General features: G+C 50.6%; 1 protein-coding gene across 3 annotated transcripts in view; it reads right to left on the minus strand.

Moving 5' to 3' along the window:
- Positions 1-8,738: 8,738 nt before the first annotated feature.
- Positions 8,739-18,542, minus strand: part of RBM6 (RNA binding motif protein 6) — a 136,616-nt gene continuing 126,812 nt past the window's right edge. For 2 of the 3 annotated variants that reach the window (XM_077823078.1, XM_077823076.1), the window contains exons 17-22: positions 17,391-17,480; positions 16,287-16,550; positions 15,228-15,302; positions 12,190-12,287; positions 10,566-10,695; positions 8,739-8,986 (exon numbers count right to left, since the gene is read on the minus strand). In XM_077823078.1, coding sequence (XP_077679204.1) covers positions 8,861-8,986; positions 10,566-10,695; positions 12,190-12,287; positions 15,228-15,302; positions 16,287-16,550; positions 17,391-17,480 — 783 coding nt within the window. In that variant the 3' untranslated portion in view covers positions 8,739-8,860. The other variant, XM_077823079.1, reaches the window with a different exon arrangement.

Genomic DNA, 18,542 nt, shown 5'->3' on the forward strand with positions numbered 1-18,542 from the left:
CACTGGATGGCCACCAACAGGACACGAGGCGCCCCGGAAGGCTGGGGAGGCTAGTGGGGTCAGCCCACCCAGTGCTTGATTTGTGCCGGGGCCGAGCCCCGGGCTTGGCCGATCACAGCCGGGCACTTCTGGCTTTGCGCATCAGTTATGGATTCAAATATATTGCTTTAGCCCAGCCCCTCTTCCATTACACACAAAGCCTGGGTAAGGCCGGAGCTCGCGGGGTAAGGGCCACCCGCGACACTGGGTTGGGGCACTGCGAGAGCAACAGTCGAGGGGAGAGGCCAGGAAACTGCAGCCTGGTGTGAGCTCGATCCTGGGGCGGTCTCTCAGTAACCCGCCGGGGTCAAGCACAGTTCGCGGAGCAGCAAAGCGGACAAGACCGCAGCTGTGTTAGCAACTCGCCTACCCTGGCATGCTTAGCCCTACCCAGAGCTCGCTGCCCGGTGGCAAGGGCCCAACAACGTGGCCCTTTGCTCCTCCTTGCGCCAGGGCCTGGCCCCAAGGCGGTGGCGAGCTATAGTGGGGCCTGAGGCCAAGGCACGGGGCTCTTCACCCTGGGAGCCGCCTGCCATCGGCCGCGCCTATTGCCCGAGCTGCGCACAAGGGAGCTGGCAGCAGCCCCTGTGCCACGAAGGCAGAGGCGAGACTACAGGTCCCAGCCTGCAGTGCGGCGGGGCGGAGCATTGCATGCCGGGAACCTTCTGGTGTCTGTGTGCCGGTCAGCGCCAGTACTGCACTGCAGGGGGCAGGAAACGTACCCCGAGAGCCACAGAAGGGACGTGTTGGGGGCAGGGGGAGAAATGCATCGGCCCTCAGGTGCGGGCGGGGGGCTGTGTGCCCCCTCCTTCCCCAGTGCTGTGCCCATACCAGCTTGTGAGCCCCACCAGTCAGTACCTGCAGAGTGGGGCAGTGCCTTCCCCCGGAGGGCGAGAACATACAGCAGCCCCTCCCTTTCTGTGCACGTACATGGAGCAGAGAAACCACTGCAGCAGCCTCTGCTCCTTCCAGCAGGCTGGCACACCCCATAAAGGAAAATACTCAGCTAGCTGCACCCCGAGTTCCTGGGCACCCCGAGAACAGTCAGTGCTGTGCAGAGCAGCAGTGGGGGTGGGGGGACGTGTGCAGTGTCATTGGCAACCATGGATTGGGGGATGGAGTTAGGAAAAAACGCTGGAAATAAGCCTTCTGGCTTCCTGTCTCCCCCAGGGAGAAATCGCTGTAGGCTGCTTAGATTCAGCTGTATGGGAGCTAGATAATAAAACCTGCAGAGCCTATAGATTTCATACCAGCAAATCCTCTTTGGCTATTCCCCTCCCCCAAAAAACCTAGGAAGCTGCAGGGAGAACAAAAAATACTGTACCGGAAGAGACAATGTAGTAGCTTGTCAGCCCCTGGTTGTGCGAGTCATCGTGCTGTCATTCTAGTGGCGGGTTTGCAAAGCAAGAGCTATGTTCATTTTGAGGAGGCCCCAGTCTCCAGCAAACTCACCAGGAGAAATGATGACGTTACAGCCCTCCTCACTCTGGTGCCTGAGACCCTCACTCAATAGTGAATTTTAGCCCCAAAATGCCTATGGGAGTGAAAGAAGTATTGTCCCCATTTTACAAGGGGAAACTGAGGCCCAACTTAGGTTAAGGGACAGGTCCACAGCCAGGCAGGGACTCAGTGGAGTGGCCAGGAACTGAACCCAGGTCTCAAGTTCTAGGGCCATTGCCCCACCTACTAGCCCATCCCTCCTACCTCTATACTAGGAGGGGGATGTGGATATGAAAAAGCAGCCAGACATGGTCTGAGTGACCAGGCTTCAGAAACATTGTGGGGACAATACCACAATCCTTGACATTTCTGCTGTCATGTGTATCTTATTGTATCACCACCACTCCCCTCTACAAAGCTCTTTCACCACCTCCATGAAACAGCACATGTTAAAGTCACATCTTACCAAGCTCCTGGGCTGTGTAGCAACAGCAGTATAATGGCATTAAATCCAGCTATGGCCATTCCCTTCCATTTATAGACAAGTGACTACATAGTATGGCCAAGTTTAAATGTTCCAAACTCATGAGATTAAAAGGAAAAAAAATAAAGAGAGATTTTTAAGCCAAAGTAAATGTTTGGGCTGTTTTATTTGCTGGTCAGGTGCACTTGATTGGGCACTTAACTTGCAAATTCCTTTCTAAAGAAGCTGACCAAATGCCTTACTAAAGCTACTTAAAATCAAAGTACACAGCCAATATTCATAACTTCGAATACAAAATGACATATGCATACAAATAGGATGAATATATTAAGTAGATCATAACATTTGCAGAGATATCGTTCCTCCCCTCTGTCTGCCAACAGCCTTGTGGCGTACCAGTCTCCCGGATCCAGGCAGGGGATGATGGAAGCCAGGGAGACCACGCAGAACTTCAGTTTCGCTAAGGGCAGGGCTACACTTGCAAATGTAGAGCACTTTGAGTTAAACCAGCCTTCGTAGAGTGCAGTAGGGAAAGCACTGCAGTTTATCCACACTGACAGCCGCAAGCGCACTGGCGTGTCCACATTTGCAGCACTTGCAGCAGCATTGGGAGTGGTGCATTGTGGGCAGCTGTCCCACAGAACACCTCTTCCCATTCTGTGGCTTGTGGGAAGGGGGCGGGGTATTCTGGGTCCTGTCCCAACGCCCCGTGATGCATCGGTTCACATCCCAGCAATCCCTCTGCTTCTGTCCACTATTGGCGCAATCTTTCAATGTTTTTGTACTGCACGCTCTGTCTTCCCTTTTGGTCTGTGGGAATGGAGCCCGAACTGCTGAGGAATATGCTGACAAGTCTCACCAGCACATCACGTTTGGCAGTCGAGTTACTCCTTAAGATCCAAAGTGACAAGTGAGGACTCTGATGATATTGACGCGAGTAACGCACATGACATGAGATCGCTTGTGGCATTCACGGACATGCTCACCACGGTGGAACGGCGCTTTTGGGCTCGGGAAACAAGCACTGAGTGGTGGGATCACATCGTCATGCAAGTCTGGGATGATGAGCAGTGGCTGCAAAACTTTCGGATGAGAAAAGCCACTTTCATGGGACTGTGTGAGGAGCTCGCCCCCATCCTGAGGCACAAGGACACAAGATTGAAAGCTGCCCTGATGGTGAAGAAGCCGGTGGCTATTGCAATCTGGAAGCTGGCAACTCCAGACAGCTACCGATTAGTCACTAACCAGTTTGGAGTGGGGAAGTCGACCATTGGAATCGTGTTGATGCAAGTTTGCAGGGCCATTAATTGCATCCTGTTCAGAACCGTGACTCTGGGTAACGTGCATGACATTGTGGCTGGCTTTGCACAAATGGGTTTCCCTAAATGAGGAGGGGCGATAGATGGGACGCATATTCCAATTCTGGCACCAGCCCACCTAGTCTCCGAGTACGTTAATCAGAAGGGATATTTCTCTATGGTTCTCCAGGCATTTGTGGATCACTGTGGGTGTTTCGTTGACATTAACGCAGGCTGGCCTGGAAAGGTGCATGACGCACGCACCTTTCGGAACACTGGCCTGTTCAGGAAGCTGCAAGCCGGGACTTTTTTCCCAGACCAGAAGATCACTGTAGGGGAAGTCGAAATGCCCATTGTGATCCTTGGAGACCCCGCTTACTCTTTAATGCCGTGGCTCATGAAACCCTACACAGGGAGCCTTGACAGCAGTAAGGAACAGTTCAACAACAGGCTGAGCCCCTATAGAATGACTGTGGAGTGTGCTTTTGGCCATTTAAAGGGCCCCTGGCGCTCTCTGTATGGGAAGCTGGACCTGGCCGATAACAGCATCCCCATGGTTATATCCGCGTGCTGTACCCTCCATTACATTTGTGAAGGGAAGGGTGAAAGATTCACTCAGGCATGGAACTCGGAGGTTCAACACCTGGAGGCTGAATTTGAACAGCCAGAGAGCAGGGCTATTAGAGGGGCCCAGTGGGGGCTGCAAGGACTAGGGATGCCTTGAGGGAGCAATTTGAGGCTGAAAGCCACCAGTAATGTCTGGTGCCCTGCACGGGAGTGAATTGCAGTGGTTCCAATGTTCGTAGGAATCTGTGTTTGCTATGTATGATACACTGACTTGCAGTGCCTGTTGCTTTCCTGGGCTAAGATAGCTTTTATGTTAGGCAATAATAAAGAATGTTTTCAAAGCAAAAAAATCCATTTAATGAAAAGAAAATGCATTTATTGAAAAGAAACACAACTGCTTGGGAAACACAAAGGGCAATGGGGTTGGGGTGGGGGATGGTACAATCACAGGTTTGCAAGAGTCCTGTTATCATACTCAGCCTTCCTGTTTGGAGTGCTGTGCAATGAGTGCTGCATTTTAGGATGGCTATACTGCATGGTGATGGGGGTCGACTGCAGTGGGTAAGGGTTGTAGTTTTCAGGGCTGGGTGGTGAAGCTTCAGGTGTTGGAGGCAGCTGGTGCTGATAAGAACCTGGAGATTGGGGAAAGTGGGTTGGAGGTGACATGGAGGCACAAGGGAAAGAGTTTTGGGACAAGGGCTGCAGGGGGGAAGGGGGGGCGGGCGCACGAGGTAGTGCTCCGCCTGCATGGCTACGATTGTCTGGATCGAGTCCGCTTGGCGCTCCATAATGCTTATCAGCCTCTCTGGGTTTTGGTGCCGGTGATCCGCATTCTGCTGGCGGACCCTCCTTTCACTCTCCTGCCACTCCTGCACTTTTTGATTTTCATTAAGGGAGTGCTGCATGACTTCATGGAGCACGTCCTCTTTGCTTCTACATGGCCTCTTCCTGATTCTTTGCAGCCTCTCAGCCGGTGATAACATGGACAGCTGAGATCTTAAGGTTGCATCTGTAAAGGCAAAATGCAACACTTAACAGAGGCAGCATTGTTCACATCAGACAGAGCAATCATTCCCCCGTATTTAAGGGCAAGCACAGTCTACACAATAGCATAATTTGCCCGTCCCAAAGCAAGTGCACATAACCCACGGGAGCCCCAAAATGGTGAGTAAGCACAGCATCAAGGGGGACTGATTCTTTCATGGCTGTACTGTCCTCTGGGTTTCTGTGCCTTGGGGAGAGCCAACAGCTGCAGGGGGCCCCTATACTGAACACTGTCCCCACATTTTCCACAGGAATTAGTCCTGGAAGATATCTCGCTGCTGAGGGTGACCTGGGAAGCAAGGGAGGGTCTTCTACTACAATGCGGCTTCCGCCCTGGCCCATATGCAGCTTGCCTGTGTGCAGCAATGGTCCCCCCGCCCGTCACTGCACAGTGGCGCAGACATGTTAGCCTGACTGGGACAAGGAGCACAGTGGCTCTCCCACGAAACCTGCGCAAGCACATTGCCCAAGTTCTGGATGAGACCTTTGAAGAGATCACTGAGGCCGATTACCGCGATGTGAGAGAGCACATCAACACCCTATTCTGCATCTAGGCACACATGCAGCCCTAACCCTCCTCGCCCCAAGAGCCCACACCGAATAACTTCCTTCCCAAAATAAAAGCCACTTACAGGGATCCTCCTCTGCTGTTTGTCCTTCCCCAAGCACCGGCCGCCGCGACTGGCTACCTTCCTCCTGGCTTGAGAACAGCTCCGGGCTGCATCCATCTAGTGATGCTGGGATGTCTTCCTCCTCGTCAGCACCCTCGCTCCCACTTTGCTACTCCTCCTCCTGCCTTGTAGAACTGTGCTCTGAAGTGTCCATGGTGGTACTCGGAGTGGAGGTGGGGCTGCATCTAGCTCTTTGTAAAAATGGCAGGTTGCGGGGACAGCACCGGAGTGGCTGTTTGCCTCGCGGGCTTTGTGGTAGGCATTCCGCAGCTCCTTCACTTTAATCCTGCACTGCAGAGCATCCCAGTCATGGCCCCTTTCCATCATATCCCTTGATATCTGCCCAAAGGTATCGTAATTCCTAGGGCTGGAGCGCAGCTGGGACTGAACAGCTTCCTCCCACCAAACACTGATGAGGTCCAGCACCTCGCCATTGCTCCATACTAGGGATCGCCTGGAGCGTAGAGGCATGGTCACCTGGAAAGATTTGCTGAGAGCACTCCACGCCTGGCTGAGCAAACAGGAAAGGGATTTTCAAAATTCTCAGAGAATTTAAAGGGCGGGTCTGATGGTTGGTCACTTGAGGACAGGGCAGTAGAGTTCAAAGTGATGACCAGAGTGGCTAGAATAGGCATTGTGGGACACTTCTGGAGGCCGATCAGAGCGCACTAACAGACCAGGGTGTGCACACAGGCACTATGGCGCTCCAGTGGGGGCGCATCAAACGTTATTCCACTCGCCGAGGTGGAGTACCAGGAGCGCTCTAGCCGCGGAGTCAGAGCGCTCTACGTGCCTTGCCATTGTGGATGCGTCGTGAGTTAGAGCGCACTGGGCTGCTTTAATGCGCTCTAACTCACAAGTGTAGCCATGCCCTAAGTAGCAGTTCAAGCCCCGCAGGTCTACTATGGGCTGCAGACTGCCCTTGTCTTTGGTGATTAAAAAGTATCAGGAATAGAACCCCTTGTTCCTGGACTCCACAGGAACTACTTCCACCACACCCGGCTGTAGTAGACCCTCCACCTCCTGTACAAGAAGATTCTCATGAGAGGGGTGTGACATTGCACCCCATAATGCTTTATGGAAATATGCTTACGAATGTAAATATGTCATGACTGGAATATGTTTTATGCTTCATATGCCATGTAACATATCTCTGCAAAGGTTATGATCTACTGAATATATTCCTCCTATTTGTATGCATGTATCATTTTTGTATTCAAAGTTATTAATATTTGGCTATGTACTTGTTTAATTTTAAATAGCTTCAGTGAAGCAGTTGGTCAGCTTCCTGAGAAAAGACTATTCTCAGTAAGTGCCCAATCAAGAAACACTTAAGCCAACAATGAACTTGGAGACATCAGTCCACATCTGAGCTTTCCCAGGCATGTGGCTTGGCTGGTAAGGAACTCAGTCATGCATGGACATGTGACTTGCCCATATGACTCCAAAAAGAAACTGGGACAAAGGACAGTAACTGCAGGGGGTGTGAGTGATTACGGGACCCAGACTAGAAGGAGGCTAGTCTGTAAAGGAGGCTTATTGGAACTTCTCTGAGGGTGAGATTTTATCTGTATTCAGCTTCTTACTGTATTAGGCATAGGCTTGCATGTTTTATTTTATTTTTCTTGGTAATTCACTTTGTTCTGTATGTTATCACTTGGAACCACTTAAATCCTACCTTTTGTATTTAATAAAATCACTTTTTACTTATTAACCCAGAGTATGTATTAATACCGGGGGCGGGAAAACAGCTGTTCATCTCTCTCTGTCAGTGTTATAGAAGGCAAACAATTTATGAGTTTACCCTGTATACACTTTATACAGGGTAAAACAGATTTATTTGTGGTTTGGACCCCATTAGGAGTTGGGCATCTGAGTGTTAGAGACAGGAACACTTCTTACGCTGCTTTCGGTTAAGCCTGCAGCTTGTGGGATGTAGTTCAGACCTGGGTCTGTGTTTGTAGCCGGCAAGCATGTCTGGCACAACCAGGCAAGGTTCTGGGGTCCCAAGCTGGCAGGGAAGGCAGGGGTAGTCTTGGCACATCAGTTGGCAGCCCCAAGGGGGTTTCTGTGATCCAACTCGTTACAAGGAAGAGGGACGGGGAGGGTGTGTGTGAAGGGGGGGGTAGAAAGTAACTGAAAGGTGTAACTCTGTGCCACCATACTGAGGACCCATCGGTCCAATATTATAGACGCCCATGCAGGGAAGAAGGAAGAAAGGCCTGTGATGGGTTGGATCACAGAAAACCCCTTGGGAACTGCCAACTGATGTGCTGGGACTACCTCTAAGCCATTTTTCCTGCCAGCTTGGGACTCCAGAACCTTGCCTTGTTTGAGCCAAACACTCTAGCCTATTACAAACCCAGACCTAGGTCTGAACCACATCCCCCAACAGCTGCAGGCTTAACTGAAAACAGCTTAAGAAGTGTTCCTGTCTCTAACACTCAGATGCCCAGCTCCCAATGGGGTCCAAATCCCAAATAAATCCGTTTTACCCTGTATAAAGCGTATACAGGGTAAACTCATAAATTGTTTGCCTTCTATAACTCTGATGGAGAGATATGCAAAGCTGTCCCCCCCGCCATTAATACATACTCTGGGTTAATAAGTAAAAAGTGATTTTATTAACTATAAAAAGTAGGATTTAAGTGGTTCCAAGTAATAACAGACAGAACAAAGTAAATTACCAAACAAAATAAAATAAAACATGGAAGTCTATGCCTAATTCAGTAAGAAAGTGATTACAGATGAAATCTCACCCTCGGAGATGTTCTAGTAAGCTTCTTTTACAGACTAGTCTCCTTCTAGTTTGGGTCCAGCAATCACTCACACCCCCGTGGTTATTGTTCTTTGTTCCAGTTTTTCAGGTATCCTTTGGGGGTGGAGACGCTATCTTTTAAGCCAGCTCAATACAAAATGGAGGAGTTTCCAGAGGCTTAAATAGACTTCCTCTTGCTGCAGGACAGTGACTCTGCGTCTGCAGAGCTGGCGAAAAAATCACGTGTGCAACATTCTGGAAGTATCACTGAGACTTAGGCCCATCTCTGCCACTCTAGTCCTGCGCCAGTCACCCAAAGGGCAGCACGAACCCCAGGAGATATGAGGAGTCATCGGCCGGAGAAGTCTTGGGAAGGTTCCAAAGTGAGGTTTGTTTTTAAAGCAGAGACTTTGGGGAAGGAGATAAGGAAACAGCACTGACAAATTTTCCATTTTATTTAAAAAAAAATTCTAGCAGCAAAACCAGTAACAATTTGAAAACAAAGAGAGACCATGACACAGAAAGAGAGAGGGTTGGGTTTTGTGGGATTCCACTTCATTCACTCAAGTTCCTTGTAACGGGCAAACATGACTCTCCTGACAGCATCCCGGTATGTTTCATTGGACTGCCTTTTGCTGGGCTTCCCTTGGGTTCCTAAGCCAGCTCCCTTCTTCTGACCTTCTGCCTGAAAACAACACAGACAGCTTGTTTTCACAATTCTTTGTGTTCTCCTCATCAGCACAGGCTGCCAGGGAGATTGCGTTGGCTTTATTTGACAGCTGTACTAATGACCTGGAAAAGGGGTTACATGGTACACTAACATGCCCAGAGAATACAGAATTGAGAGGAGTTGCTGATGCTGCCGTGGACAAAGAAAGCCAGACAGCAAACAATCTAGGAAGACAGACTCCAAAGCATGGGCAGTCAGTGGGGAGGGAACAATCCAGGAAGCAGCAATGCTCAGAGCACCAGGATGGGTGGGAGCGGACAAGAGGCAGTGGCAGCATGTAATACAGCCAGTAATGGAGGCAATCAGAACCAATTTGATTTGAGGAGGACACTGAGCAAAGGAAAAGAGGCTGAATCTCAGATCTCACAATCTTTCCCATTAGCCTGTCTGAACATCACAACTCTCAGTTGCTCTCCCATCACATGGGATTCCCACAGGCTCTCCTAGCTTGCTCTGAATTCTGACCTTGTGAACAAACAGTATCGTAGAGCCAGTGATTGTATTATGCAATACTGCCTGCCTAGAGCGACCCAACTAAATATTTCCCACAGCGTGGGAGTTGTGTTTACTTTTCAATGCTAGTTATTTGGATGCTGAGGGTCTGATCAATTCAACCAAGGGATCCAAGTCTCCAGAGGCTGAATGAAGCACAAGGCCCCATATTAACACGAAATGGGAGGAGAGGACCTTCCACCTTTGTGGCTTCTCCTTGAGAGCTTGACAGGATTGTCATGAGCTGAGGAATCTTGTTTGCAGGTCAGACTCCCAGGGCTCATCTGAGCTGGCTTTTCTACAGTGCCAGGGGGCAGCTGCAGGGGTCTCCCGGCCAGGGCAGAGTGAGCACCTGGGGACATTTTCTGACAATGTTTGAACTGGAGAGGGAATGGTGTGTTTGCTGCCTGGGACAATGAGCGTTCAAGCACATGCGTTACATTCCAAGCCTCAAATGATCTGCTTTGAATTATACACTGGATCGGAACATGCAAAATTCACAATGCATGCTATGTTGGGGAGTTAAATACATCCTCCATTCAGGGGACAGAAAAAATACCATGTGACATACGTAACCAATACCACACATATTTCACATATAGCAGCCAGCTAGTCACGTGCTAGTCTCATAAGGCAAAACATTTCAAAGAAATCCCCACATTATTTCAAACAAATGCCATTTGAGACTGCTTGAACTGCAAGGGGTAAAATGCAATGACTACATTGTTCATTATGGCAAACTCCCTCCACTGTACTTGTCAAGCACCACTGGCACGTGATTGGGCTCAATGCAAGTGAACCGGAGTGAAATTTCAGTGCCTGTGCTATACAGGAGGTCAGACCAAAGGATGTAATGGTCTCATCTGGCTTTGAACGGTACAAATCTACGAATAGGGGCTATTTCCCTCTTTCAGAAGCTGTGCACGATTCTGATCTCACCAGGCGGATCCCTACCCCCACATTTCTTTCAGATGGGAATGGGAAATGCTACCAAATTCAGGATTGTACTATCTGATTTTAAAAGGAAAGGAAGGTGTTTCACCTCTACTGGCGATGTCATGCCCTGCTGCTGGCGTCCCAGTCCTGAGCCTTCCTTCCAGCCCATAGCCTGCAACATGCGGCTTCCTTTGTTATTACTATCGATTCTTGCTTTACTCACAGGGTTATGGTCACTACAAAAAGAAAACAACTATAAGTATCCATACACATCGCTTTATTCTATTTTCCAACATGGTACCATGGATTTCAACACAGAATTGATTGCACCTTGGATGACATCAAGGGCTTTTTGCAAAGATGCTCCCATATTGCGTGCATGAAACATGCTGTTTGAGGCTTATTTTGGGTTCACTATGGTGCATTATGCATGCATAATTCAGGCACATTTTGGAAAATGTAGCTCCTGAAGTCCAGCTTCAAGGTGATCTGCAGGGGAGTGGGAGGGGAAATGGGTGCGTATCCTTAACAATATATTCTTTAAGATACCCAAAGAAGGCCTGAAAAGTTTTACGTACACACGCGTATACGTACAGGGTTTGGTTTTTATATATAAACTTTGGAAATATCAGGAATGGGAAGTCTGGCCCCTCCTTTCTTACTGGAGCTTTTCTTCTGAACACTGAGCTGGGAGGAATTGGGATCACACTCTCAGATTTGAGCTGAAGGGGTAAAGGTGTCCAATTTTTAACAAGGAGAGTTTTTCTTTCAACTGTTCTCACTGATCATTAGCAAGAACAAACAGCTTTCAACAGTCTGAACAACAATCACTTCCCCTTTCAGTCAGGTTCCACTTTTTAGGTATCTATGCTTTCACGCACACAGTAAATTCTCCAGTCATCTAATCTCTTCCAGGAAGAACGGAGAAGACAAAGACCTGACTTTCTGATCCACAAAACACACAGGGAAAAGCCTCCTTCCAAACCTTCACATGTCAAAAAGAAACAGGGAGCACAAACCCATTTCTCCTCTTTGAAGGTCACTTTTAAGCCAGCCTAGCAAACCCAAGGGTTTTATTCTGCCTAGGGTGCCTTGGCACCTGCAGACACACCATGGCGCTGTGCCCCAAGCACAGGCAGTGCTCTCTTTGTTCAGCCACTCTGACCGAGAAGGAAAAATGCCAAGTGTGTCTGTCTCAGCTGGAGCAGATGAAAACATGGCCCTGCTCCTCCTCCTCCTCCAGCCTGTTCTGCTCCCTTCTCTCTCTCTGTCATTCCAAACTACAGACAGGAGGACAAGGAGAGAACCAGTTGGAACAACATCCCCCGAGGAGCCTGGGAAGGGACACTCACCTGTCCCAGATACCTGGCTCCCAACTTCCTAGGAACAGGGTAGCCAGGCTCCTCTCTTCACCAGCAAGGATCTGGTCCCAGCTTTAAATCCCCCCTCCCCTGCCAGCACATGTTGCTCATTTCAAAGGGCCCCACTGTACAATTGGCATTGAGGCCACTGAAAGGCCAGAAAATTCATGAAAGGCTAAAACTCCACGTTGCTTTACACAGAGAATGCAGCCAGCTGTCCAACCCTTCCCCCCCTCCTCCGGCTGCCCTGCTGGCCTCATCTCCTCCAACTACACACAACGTGACAGTCTGGCGCACCCAGCTGCTGACAGCACCAGCAGCTCTGAGGAGTCCCGGATGCCCTGAAGGAGGCGGAAGAGCAGCTGGTACCTCTCAGAGTCCCAGGCCTCCTTCAGTCGTTTTCTCTCTGGTGAGTCCAGGCGCTGGAATCTCTCTCTCCGGTCATTTCCCTTGTCTTTAATCTTCCCCTTTACAGTGAGCAGAAGAGAGTTAGCATTAGTAGAGAAGCTATGACTGAGTCGCTGCCCTGCCTGCAGCTCCACGGGGAGCAGCAGTCTAGGTAATTGACGTGCTCCCCATCACCGTAAGACCCAATTGCCTCCAAGTATTTGTAAAGCCACAAAAGAGTCATCTTCTCCGCCCTCCTTCCCTTCCAGCCTGCGGGGAGATGCCTGGTTAGTGATCAGGGCGATATGTTTGGGGAGTGAGGGAGACTGCAGAACACAGCTTTTCCTCAATAAGTCATTGCCCTTCGTTCTGAGGGCAGCCAGGCCCCAGCGCCGCTTTTGTGGCATGAGTTCCACAGTCTGGGTCTGGTCCTGTGGAAATTCGGTTTCCCACACTCACAAACATCCCTCTGTCGGGGAGGGAAAAAGGCTCTCAGGTAGCTGGGACCAACCCCAGGGAAGATTTTGTTTATTAGACAAGAGAGCTGGATTCTGGGGAGCAGGCACAAAGGGGGACCTGGTACACACTCACCAGTGGGTTAGAGTAGCACACTGCATGTGGCCCAACAAAGCTAATAGATGGGACTGTCCTTCTGGGATTCCCAGGGATCAGCTGGAACTGCCACTCAGTGCACAGAGAACTATCAACATGCGGCACCTGGGGCCAGAACGCTGCCGGCAGCTCCTTCGCTAGCCCTTCCCTCAGTTTAACCTCCAGTCTGGCGCTTGGGGACTTGGGCCTCCTGCGCTAAACCACTCGGCAATCTGGGCACAATTTCAGAGCTGGGGGCCTGCTCGGAAGGGCCCCTCACTCAGCTGCAGAGATGTATGGGCAGAGATACTATGGGGCAGGGTGCAAGTCTAAGACCAGAACAGTATGGGCTGTATCCATCAATAACGCTGAGAAGGGGGCCCAGGACTGGAATAACGGGGCTGCGGGTCAGGACTGAGCTGCACTGGCAGAGCTCTGCATGCTCCTCCCAATCCAGACTGCTGGGTGACAGAGCTCTGCCATGGTTAAATCTTCTGGCCTGCCTTGCTGCACCTCCCTGGCTGCCACCTTACTGTGGCCAGCTCTTCTCGCTCTCTCTCAGCCTGCACGAATAGCCTCTGCACGGCCCGACTGTCCTGCGAGAGAATCAACAGCTGCTGCTCGTGAGTACAGATCACAGCTAGTTCTATGGCCTGGAATATTTGTCCTCTCAGCCGCCCCACCATCAGACCAGGCTAACCATGACATGTTCTAGCCATGTGGCTGGGTTGGTGGAGAGCCTCTCAGACTGGCATCCTTACGCACATGGAGCTTGGCTGGAAGCACTGATATATCATCAGCTGGGCAATGCAACCAAGGAATTGAGTCTAAGCCCCCTGGGATTAAACAGGCCTGCAAGCTTGGCCCATTGTCAGTCACCTGCACTGATATCCTGTGTACAGCTGGGCTCTACCAGCCTGGTTTGCATCCAGATCACATCTGTGGGCAGTCTGGAGTGTGGGGCAGGGGAGCCGGGGTGGGCTAGAGCTCTCTGGCAGGTTTGCAGCTGGACTCCAGCAGGGCCTAAGCAACCTCTGACATCACAATTAAACTATTCTAGAGGCACGTCTAGGGCTCCTGTCCTAACAGTGCAAAGGTGGAGCTGCAGCCCTGCAAATCCATGTCCCAAGGTTGATGGGGGCTCTGGAAACTGTCACATGCTTTGAACGGAGTAACTAACCAGCTGGGGTAGAACAGAAGAGGCTGGAGTTGCCCACCACCTTGATCTCATCTCCTGACTCCAGGGGCAGGCATTTCTCACTCCAGTTTATCCTGGGAGTAACCCCATTCTAATGATTGAGATCAACGTAAGAGATCCCTGAGATAGAAGAGATACATTGGATCCAGCCCATTCCCTTTCCTGAGCAGGGCAGAGAGCCAAGCTAGCAGACACAGCCACTTACTGTCTGATACTCTAAGCCAGCAGCTGAAGAGCTGCTTTCTTGGCCTACAGACTGACTGCTGGATAAATAGAAGGCTTTTATAGCCCTGTGTCTGGCACCATTCCACGGGGCCTCCCTCAACATGTCACAACATTGCTCCCAGCAAGTCCAGCATCCAGCCCACTTGGGATCAGACCGGAGCTTAAGCTGTGGCTGACACTGGATGGGGAGGGAGGAATATGGACATCAGCCACCCCTCCAGCATTGCAGACACCAAACTCCTGCTGCTCCCCATGCTCCGTAGGGTGTGTGCTGGCCCCTGCTTCACAGACTGGAATGCTCCAGCTCACATGAGCACAGGGGCAGCCTGCAGGGAGCCCTGTAAGGCACACATTGCTGGTGAAACAAGAACCACTTTACATCCAGGTGGGCTGATGGAAATCAAAGCAATTGAAATCAGTGATTTCAAGCTTTGATGTAACCCGTCAATTTTAATCATGTTTTGCATCTGTACTTCAGTTATTGCCCTAAAGAGAGGCTGATTCTCATTGGTCGGAAACCACTAAAACATGTTGATTTGCAGGTAAACAGCTTTTTCACTAAATGTGATGCTACTTTTCGCTAACCAGGAAGATACCCAATATTTACATGCCTTTATTTAAGCCACTCGACAGCTGCACTAAGTTTGCATACAAGTTAGGGTACCCTGAACATCCCACCAGCTCCAGTTGGAACCTCCTCTTTTTGCAAGGACAGCACCACACCAAGGCCATGCCCAGAGCCATTTGAGAGGAACAGCAGACTCAGGCTGTCGTCTGGCCGACATACTCATCTCTAAGGTCATACCTTTGTACCAAGGGCCACAGCATAAGACTCCCCAGACTGCACATGGTTTGCAGGCTGAACTCTGAATGCTTACAACGTGTGCATGGTGGGGGCGAGTGAACACTGGGGGTTGGCTGTGGGTTAGTGCAGGACCCTGCTTCGGCAGGGTGACAGATGTAAAGTGCTGAGCTAAAGCCTCCCCACCTCCACACGCACACACACCTCTCGCTCTCTCCTCTCCAGATATGCCAGCTCTTGCTCGGATCGTTTGATCTTCCTGTGAATCTCCAGGTTTTGCTGGAAGGAGGAAAGCAGAAGTCTCTGTCAGTGGAGAAAGCAAACAGCTGGAATCATGGATTGAATCTAGATGATTTGATCTTTGATTTTGTGCCCAAACAAACTTAACCTGTGACCTCCTGCCTGAACTGCATATATTAGACCATAACCTCCCACGCCGCTCAGCATTGCTGCTTTCATTTAATATCCATGCACTGGTTTATGCCCTTGGACAGTCAGATGTCTTTCCTTTCTCTTCCCAGCAAAGCTGTAGAGCATAGAATCACCGTCAATGCTTCATAGCCTTTTGTGTTCAGAGAGCATGTGAATCTGTACTTACTGAAGTGAGCTGGCTGAAGCTGTGCAGAACGCAGGCAGGTACTGTCCTCGCTTCTGTCTCTGCAACTCTGCCTGCATCCCCCTCTGTGGCCCACCCCACACCCTGAACTGTGTCGCTGTGTGTAGAAAATAGTGTCTAAAGATTCAGGTAGTAAGTGCTAGTTTGTATGGAGCACTCTCAGAAGTACCCAGCCAGGAATCCACAACACCCAACAGCAGGCTCCCTTCATCCACCCCATCAGAGAACTAGCTGGTAGCACATCCCAGGACAGGTATGCTCAGCCTTATCCCTTTAGCGCCCCATCTAGCTGAGGCAGGTTAGCCAATAACCACCCTACAGCACTGATGACTTTCTATACCTCATCTTCACACTATGTCCCAGGTGTAAAGGCACACAGCTCTCCTTAGGAACCCATAGGAGAGAATGCTCCTGTTAGCCTGCTGGGTTCTGCAGCCCATAATACCTCACTTCAGCTAGTTACAGAGCATCCATACATGTTGTCCACACACAAAGGCTCTGAACAGAGAGGCATTGCGGGCTACCGAGACAGCATCCGATCAGTTCCACCCACCCACCTCCTTCCCCTTCCCTCACAAATCACAGGCTAAGTCAATTGCAGCCCCGAAGAGTGGGACTAGCTGGGGCCCCCATAGGCCCTCCAGTACCTTGTGCAAGTTGGAGAGTTGCTGATGCTTGATCAGCACTTCCTTATTGGGGAACTGCCTCCTGCACAGTAAACAGGCCAGCTTATTCCAGTCGGTCAGCTTGTCCTCATCAAAGTCAGGCTTCCTGGGCTGCTCCTCCCGCTGCCTTGGAAGATGGGGAGGCTGTGGCGGCTGCGATTGCACCTCCTCTTCCTCCTCCTCCTCGTTGTCACTGTCTCCTCCATACTCACCCAGCAGCCCTATCAGAGGGTTCACCACCTTGGGCTGCAGACAGAGCAGCAGAGGATAATGCCACTTTGCATCCCCAAGTCTGTTCCGCCCTGCCAGGCCCTGCTGCCTCATGTGATATCCCCACCTCAGTCTCTGCCTGAGGAGAAGGGGGTGGCATTTCAGCAGCATGGGCACCACATTGAAGGAAGCTAGCAGCTAAGTAGTCAAATGTCCCCTGTATTCCCAAGATGGGGTGCCTGGCCATTAGCCACCCAGCCATATATTTAAGCACAGGGGATTGCCTCTCCAAGTCAGGAGGAACTAGGGATGGGGTGTGCAGCAGGATGGCTCTTTCCTGTATGCCAGCTGCAGTGTCACTCTCCCTGGATTTCCCAAGACCTTAAAAAGAGGGAAGGGTGGGTGAGATTCCTGAGTGTTGGCTACAGACCTCTCTGGTCCACGAATCTTGAGCAAAACAAGTTCTGAGTTAAACAAAACCAAAAAAAAACCCTCTGCAGTTCTCTGAACGTTCCTTTCTCTGGCTGATGAGCACCAGAAGCAGGAGTCATCCTAAAGCCAGGGTGTAAATCAAGGGGGAGCTAAAGAGATGCCAGGTGCAGAGAGAGCAGCCTCCAACCCCACTCCATCAGAAGTCTGCATAAAGCTAAGCAAACAGCATGGGGAGGTGGGGAGCGGAGGAGAAGAAGGGGGCCAAGGCTTTGGGGTCTTTGTGCAAATGGAGGGACCCCTGGCTGCATTCCTCTGCACTCCATACCCTGAAGCAACGGGGTTTGTGCCAGGAAAGCTCAATAGAGGATCAGGTCAAGATTCTATCTAGTTTAATTTTTCACCACTAACAAGCCAAACAGCAACACACGCTACGGAGTGTCTTACCGGGGCTGAGCTCTCTTCCTTCTTCGCTATGGGAGGCAATGGTTTTTTAAAGATGTCTTCCGCAGGGGGCTTCTCCTCTACAAATTCATTCTGAAACATCCAAGATCGGGAGTTAAACCAACAGTGTCCCGGAGAGCAAAGTGAGAGTCTCCAAAGAGCGGCTGGGAACTCACTTAGCGAGCATCCCTGACAGTCAGTCAGTGGAAGGATGGAAGGGTTTAATGTTGCAGACACACCTTCTATGGGCTCAGCAGAGGCTGTGTGTCCCCCAGAGGTAATGTCCTTGGAGTCTGACACAGCAGCAGCAGTTCTCCATGAAACCCCTCCCTCCCCACCAGTTTGTTGAGCACTTTCTGCTGGATCAGTCCATTGCAATAGTGACAGCAGCTGCATGTCCCTGCTACAGGCAGGCTGGGGTCTGGGAGCATGACAAGAGTAGGATTACCCATTCAGACACCTTCAGTCCCAGAGGACTATGCAACCTGCTGTATTGAACTCGAAGTGAGGGAAGATGCTGAGCACCCACTGTGCTCGTCAGCAACAGAGCTGCGTAATCTGCCTTCAGAATGTTCCCTGTTCAGGGAGCAGCTCTCTCCCACAGGTGCACTACAGCACGGTAAGGACAGGAGAGGAGGAGAGCGGTTTCTGGCTGCACTCATGTCAAAACCCCCATGCCCATCTTTCCCCTTCTTGCTGGCATTTTGTTACAGTAGCTCCCAGAGACCACAGTCAGAATCAAACCCCGTGTGCTCAGTGCTGTGCCAAACACGGCCTGCCTACGTATGTTTCTCTGAGGTGGATCACGGCTGCCAGCTGGTTCCATATTGCAGCTCCCCTCTGGGCACAGAGGTTAACAACTGTTCATATTGCAATAGCACTTGGGGGCCACAGTCCAGATTCGGGGCCCCACTGTTCTAGGTGCTGTACAGAACAGTAAAAAAGGATGCCTGCCCCTGTCAAGGTTCCTTCCCCACTCTGAACTTTAGGGTACAGATTTGGGGACCTGCATGAAAACCTCCTAAGCTTACTTTTACCAGCTTAGGTTAAAACTTCCCCAAGGTACAAACTATTTTACCCTTTGCCCTTGGACTTTCACTGCCACCACCAAACGTCTAACACTGGTATTATTATTATTAGGAACGAGTTCGTTTG

The sequence above is a fragment of the Eretmochelys imbricata genome, chromosome 7 (assembly GCF_965152235.1).
Source record: "Eretmochelys imbricata isolate rEreImb1 chromosome 7, rEreImb1.hap1, whole genome shotgun sequence".
Lineage (NCBI taxonomy): Eukaryota > Metazoa > Chordata > Testudines > Cheloniidae > Eretmochelys > Eretmochelys imbricata.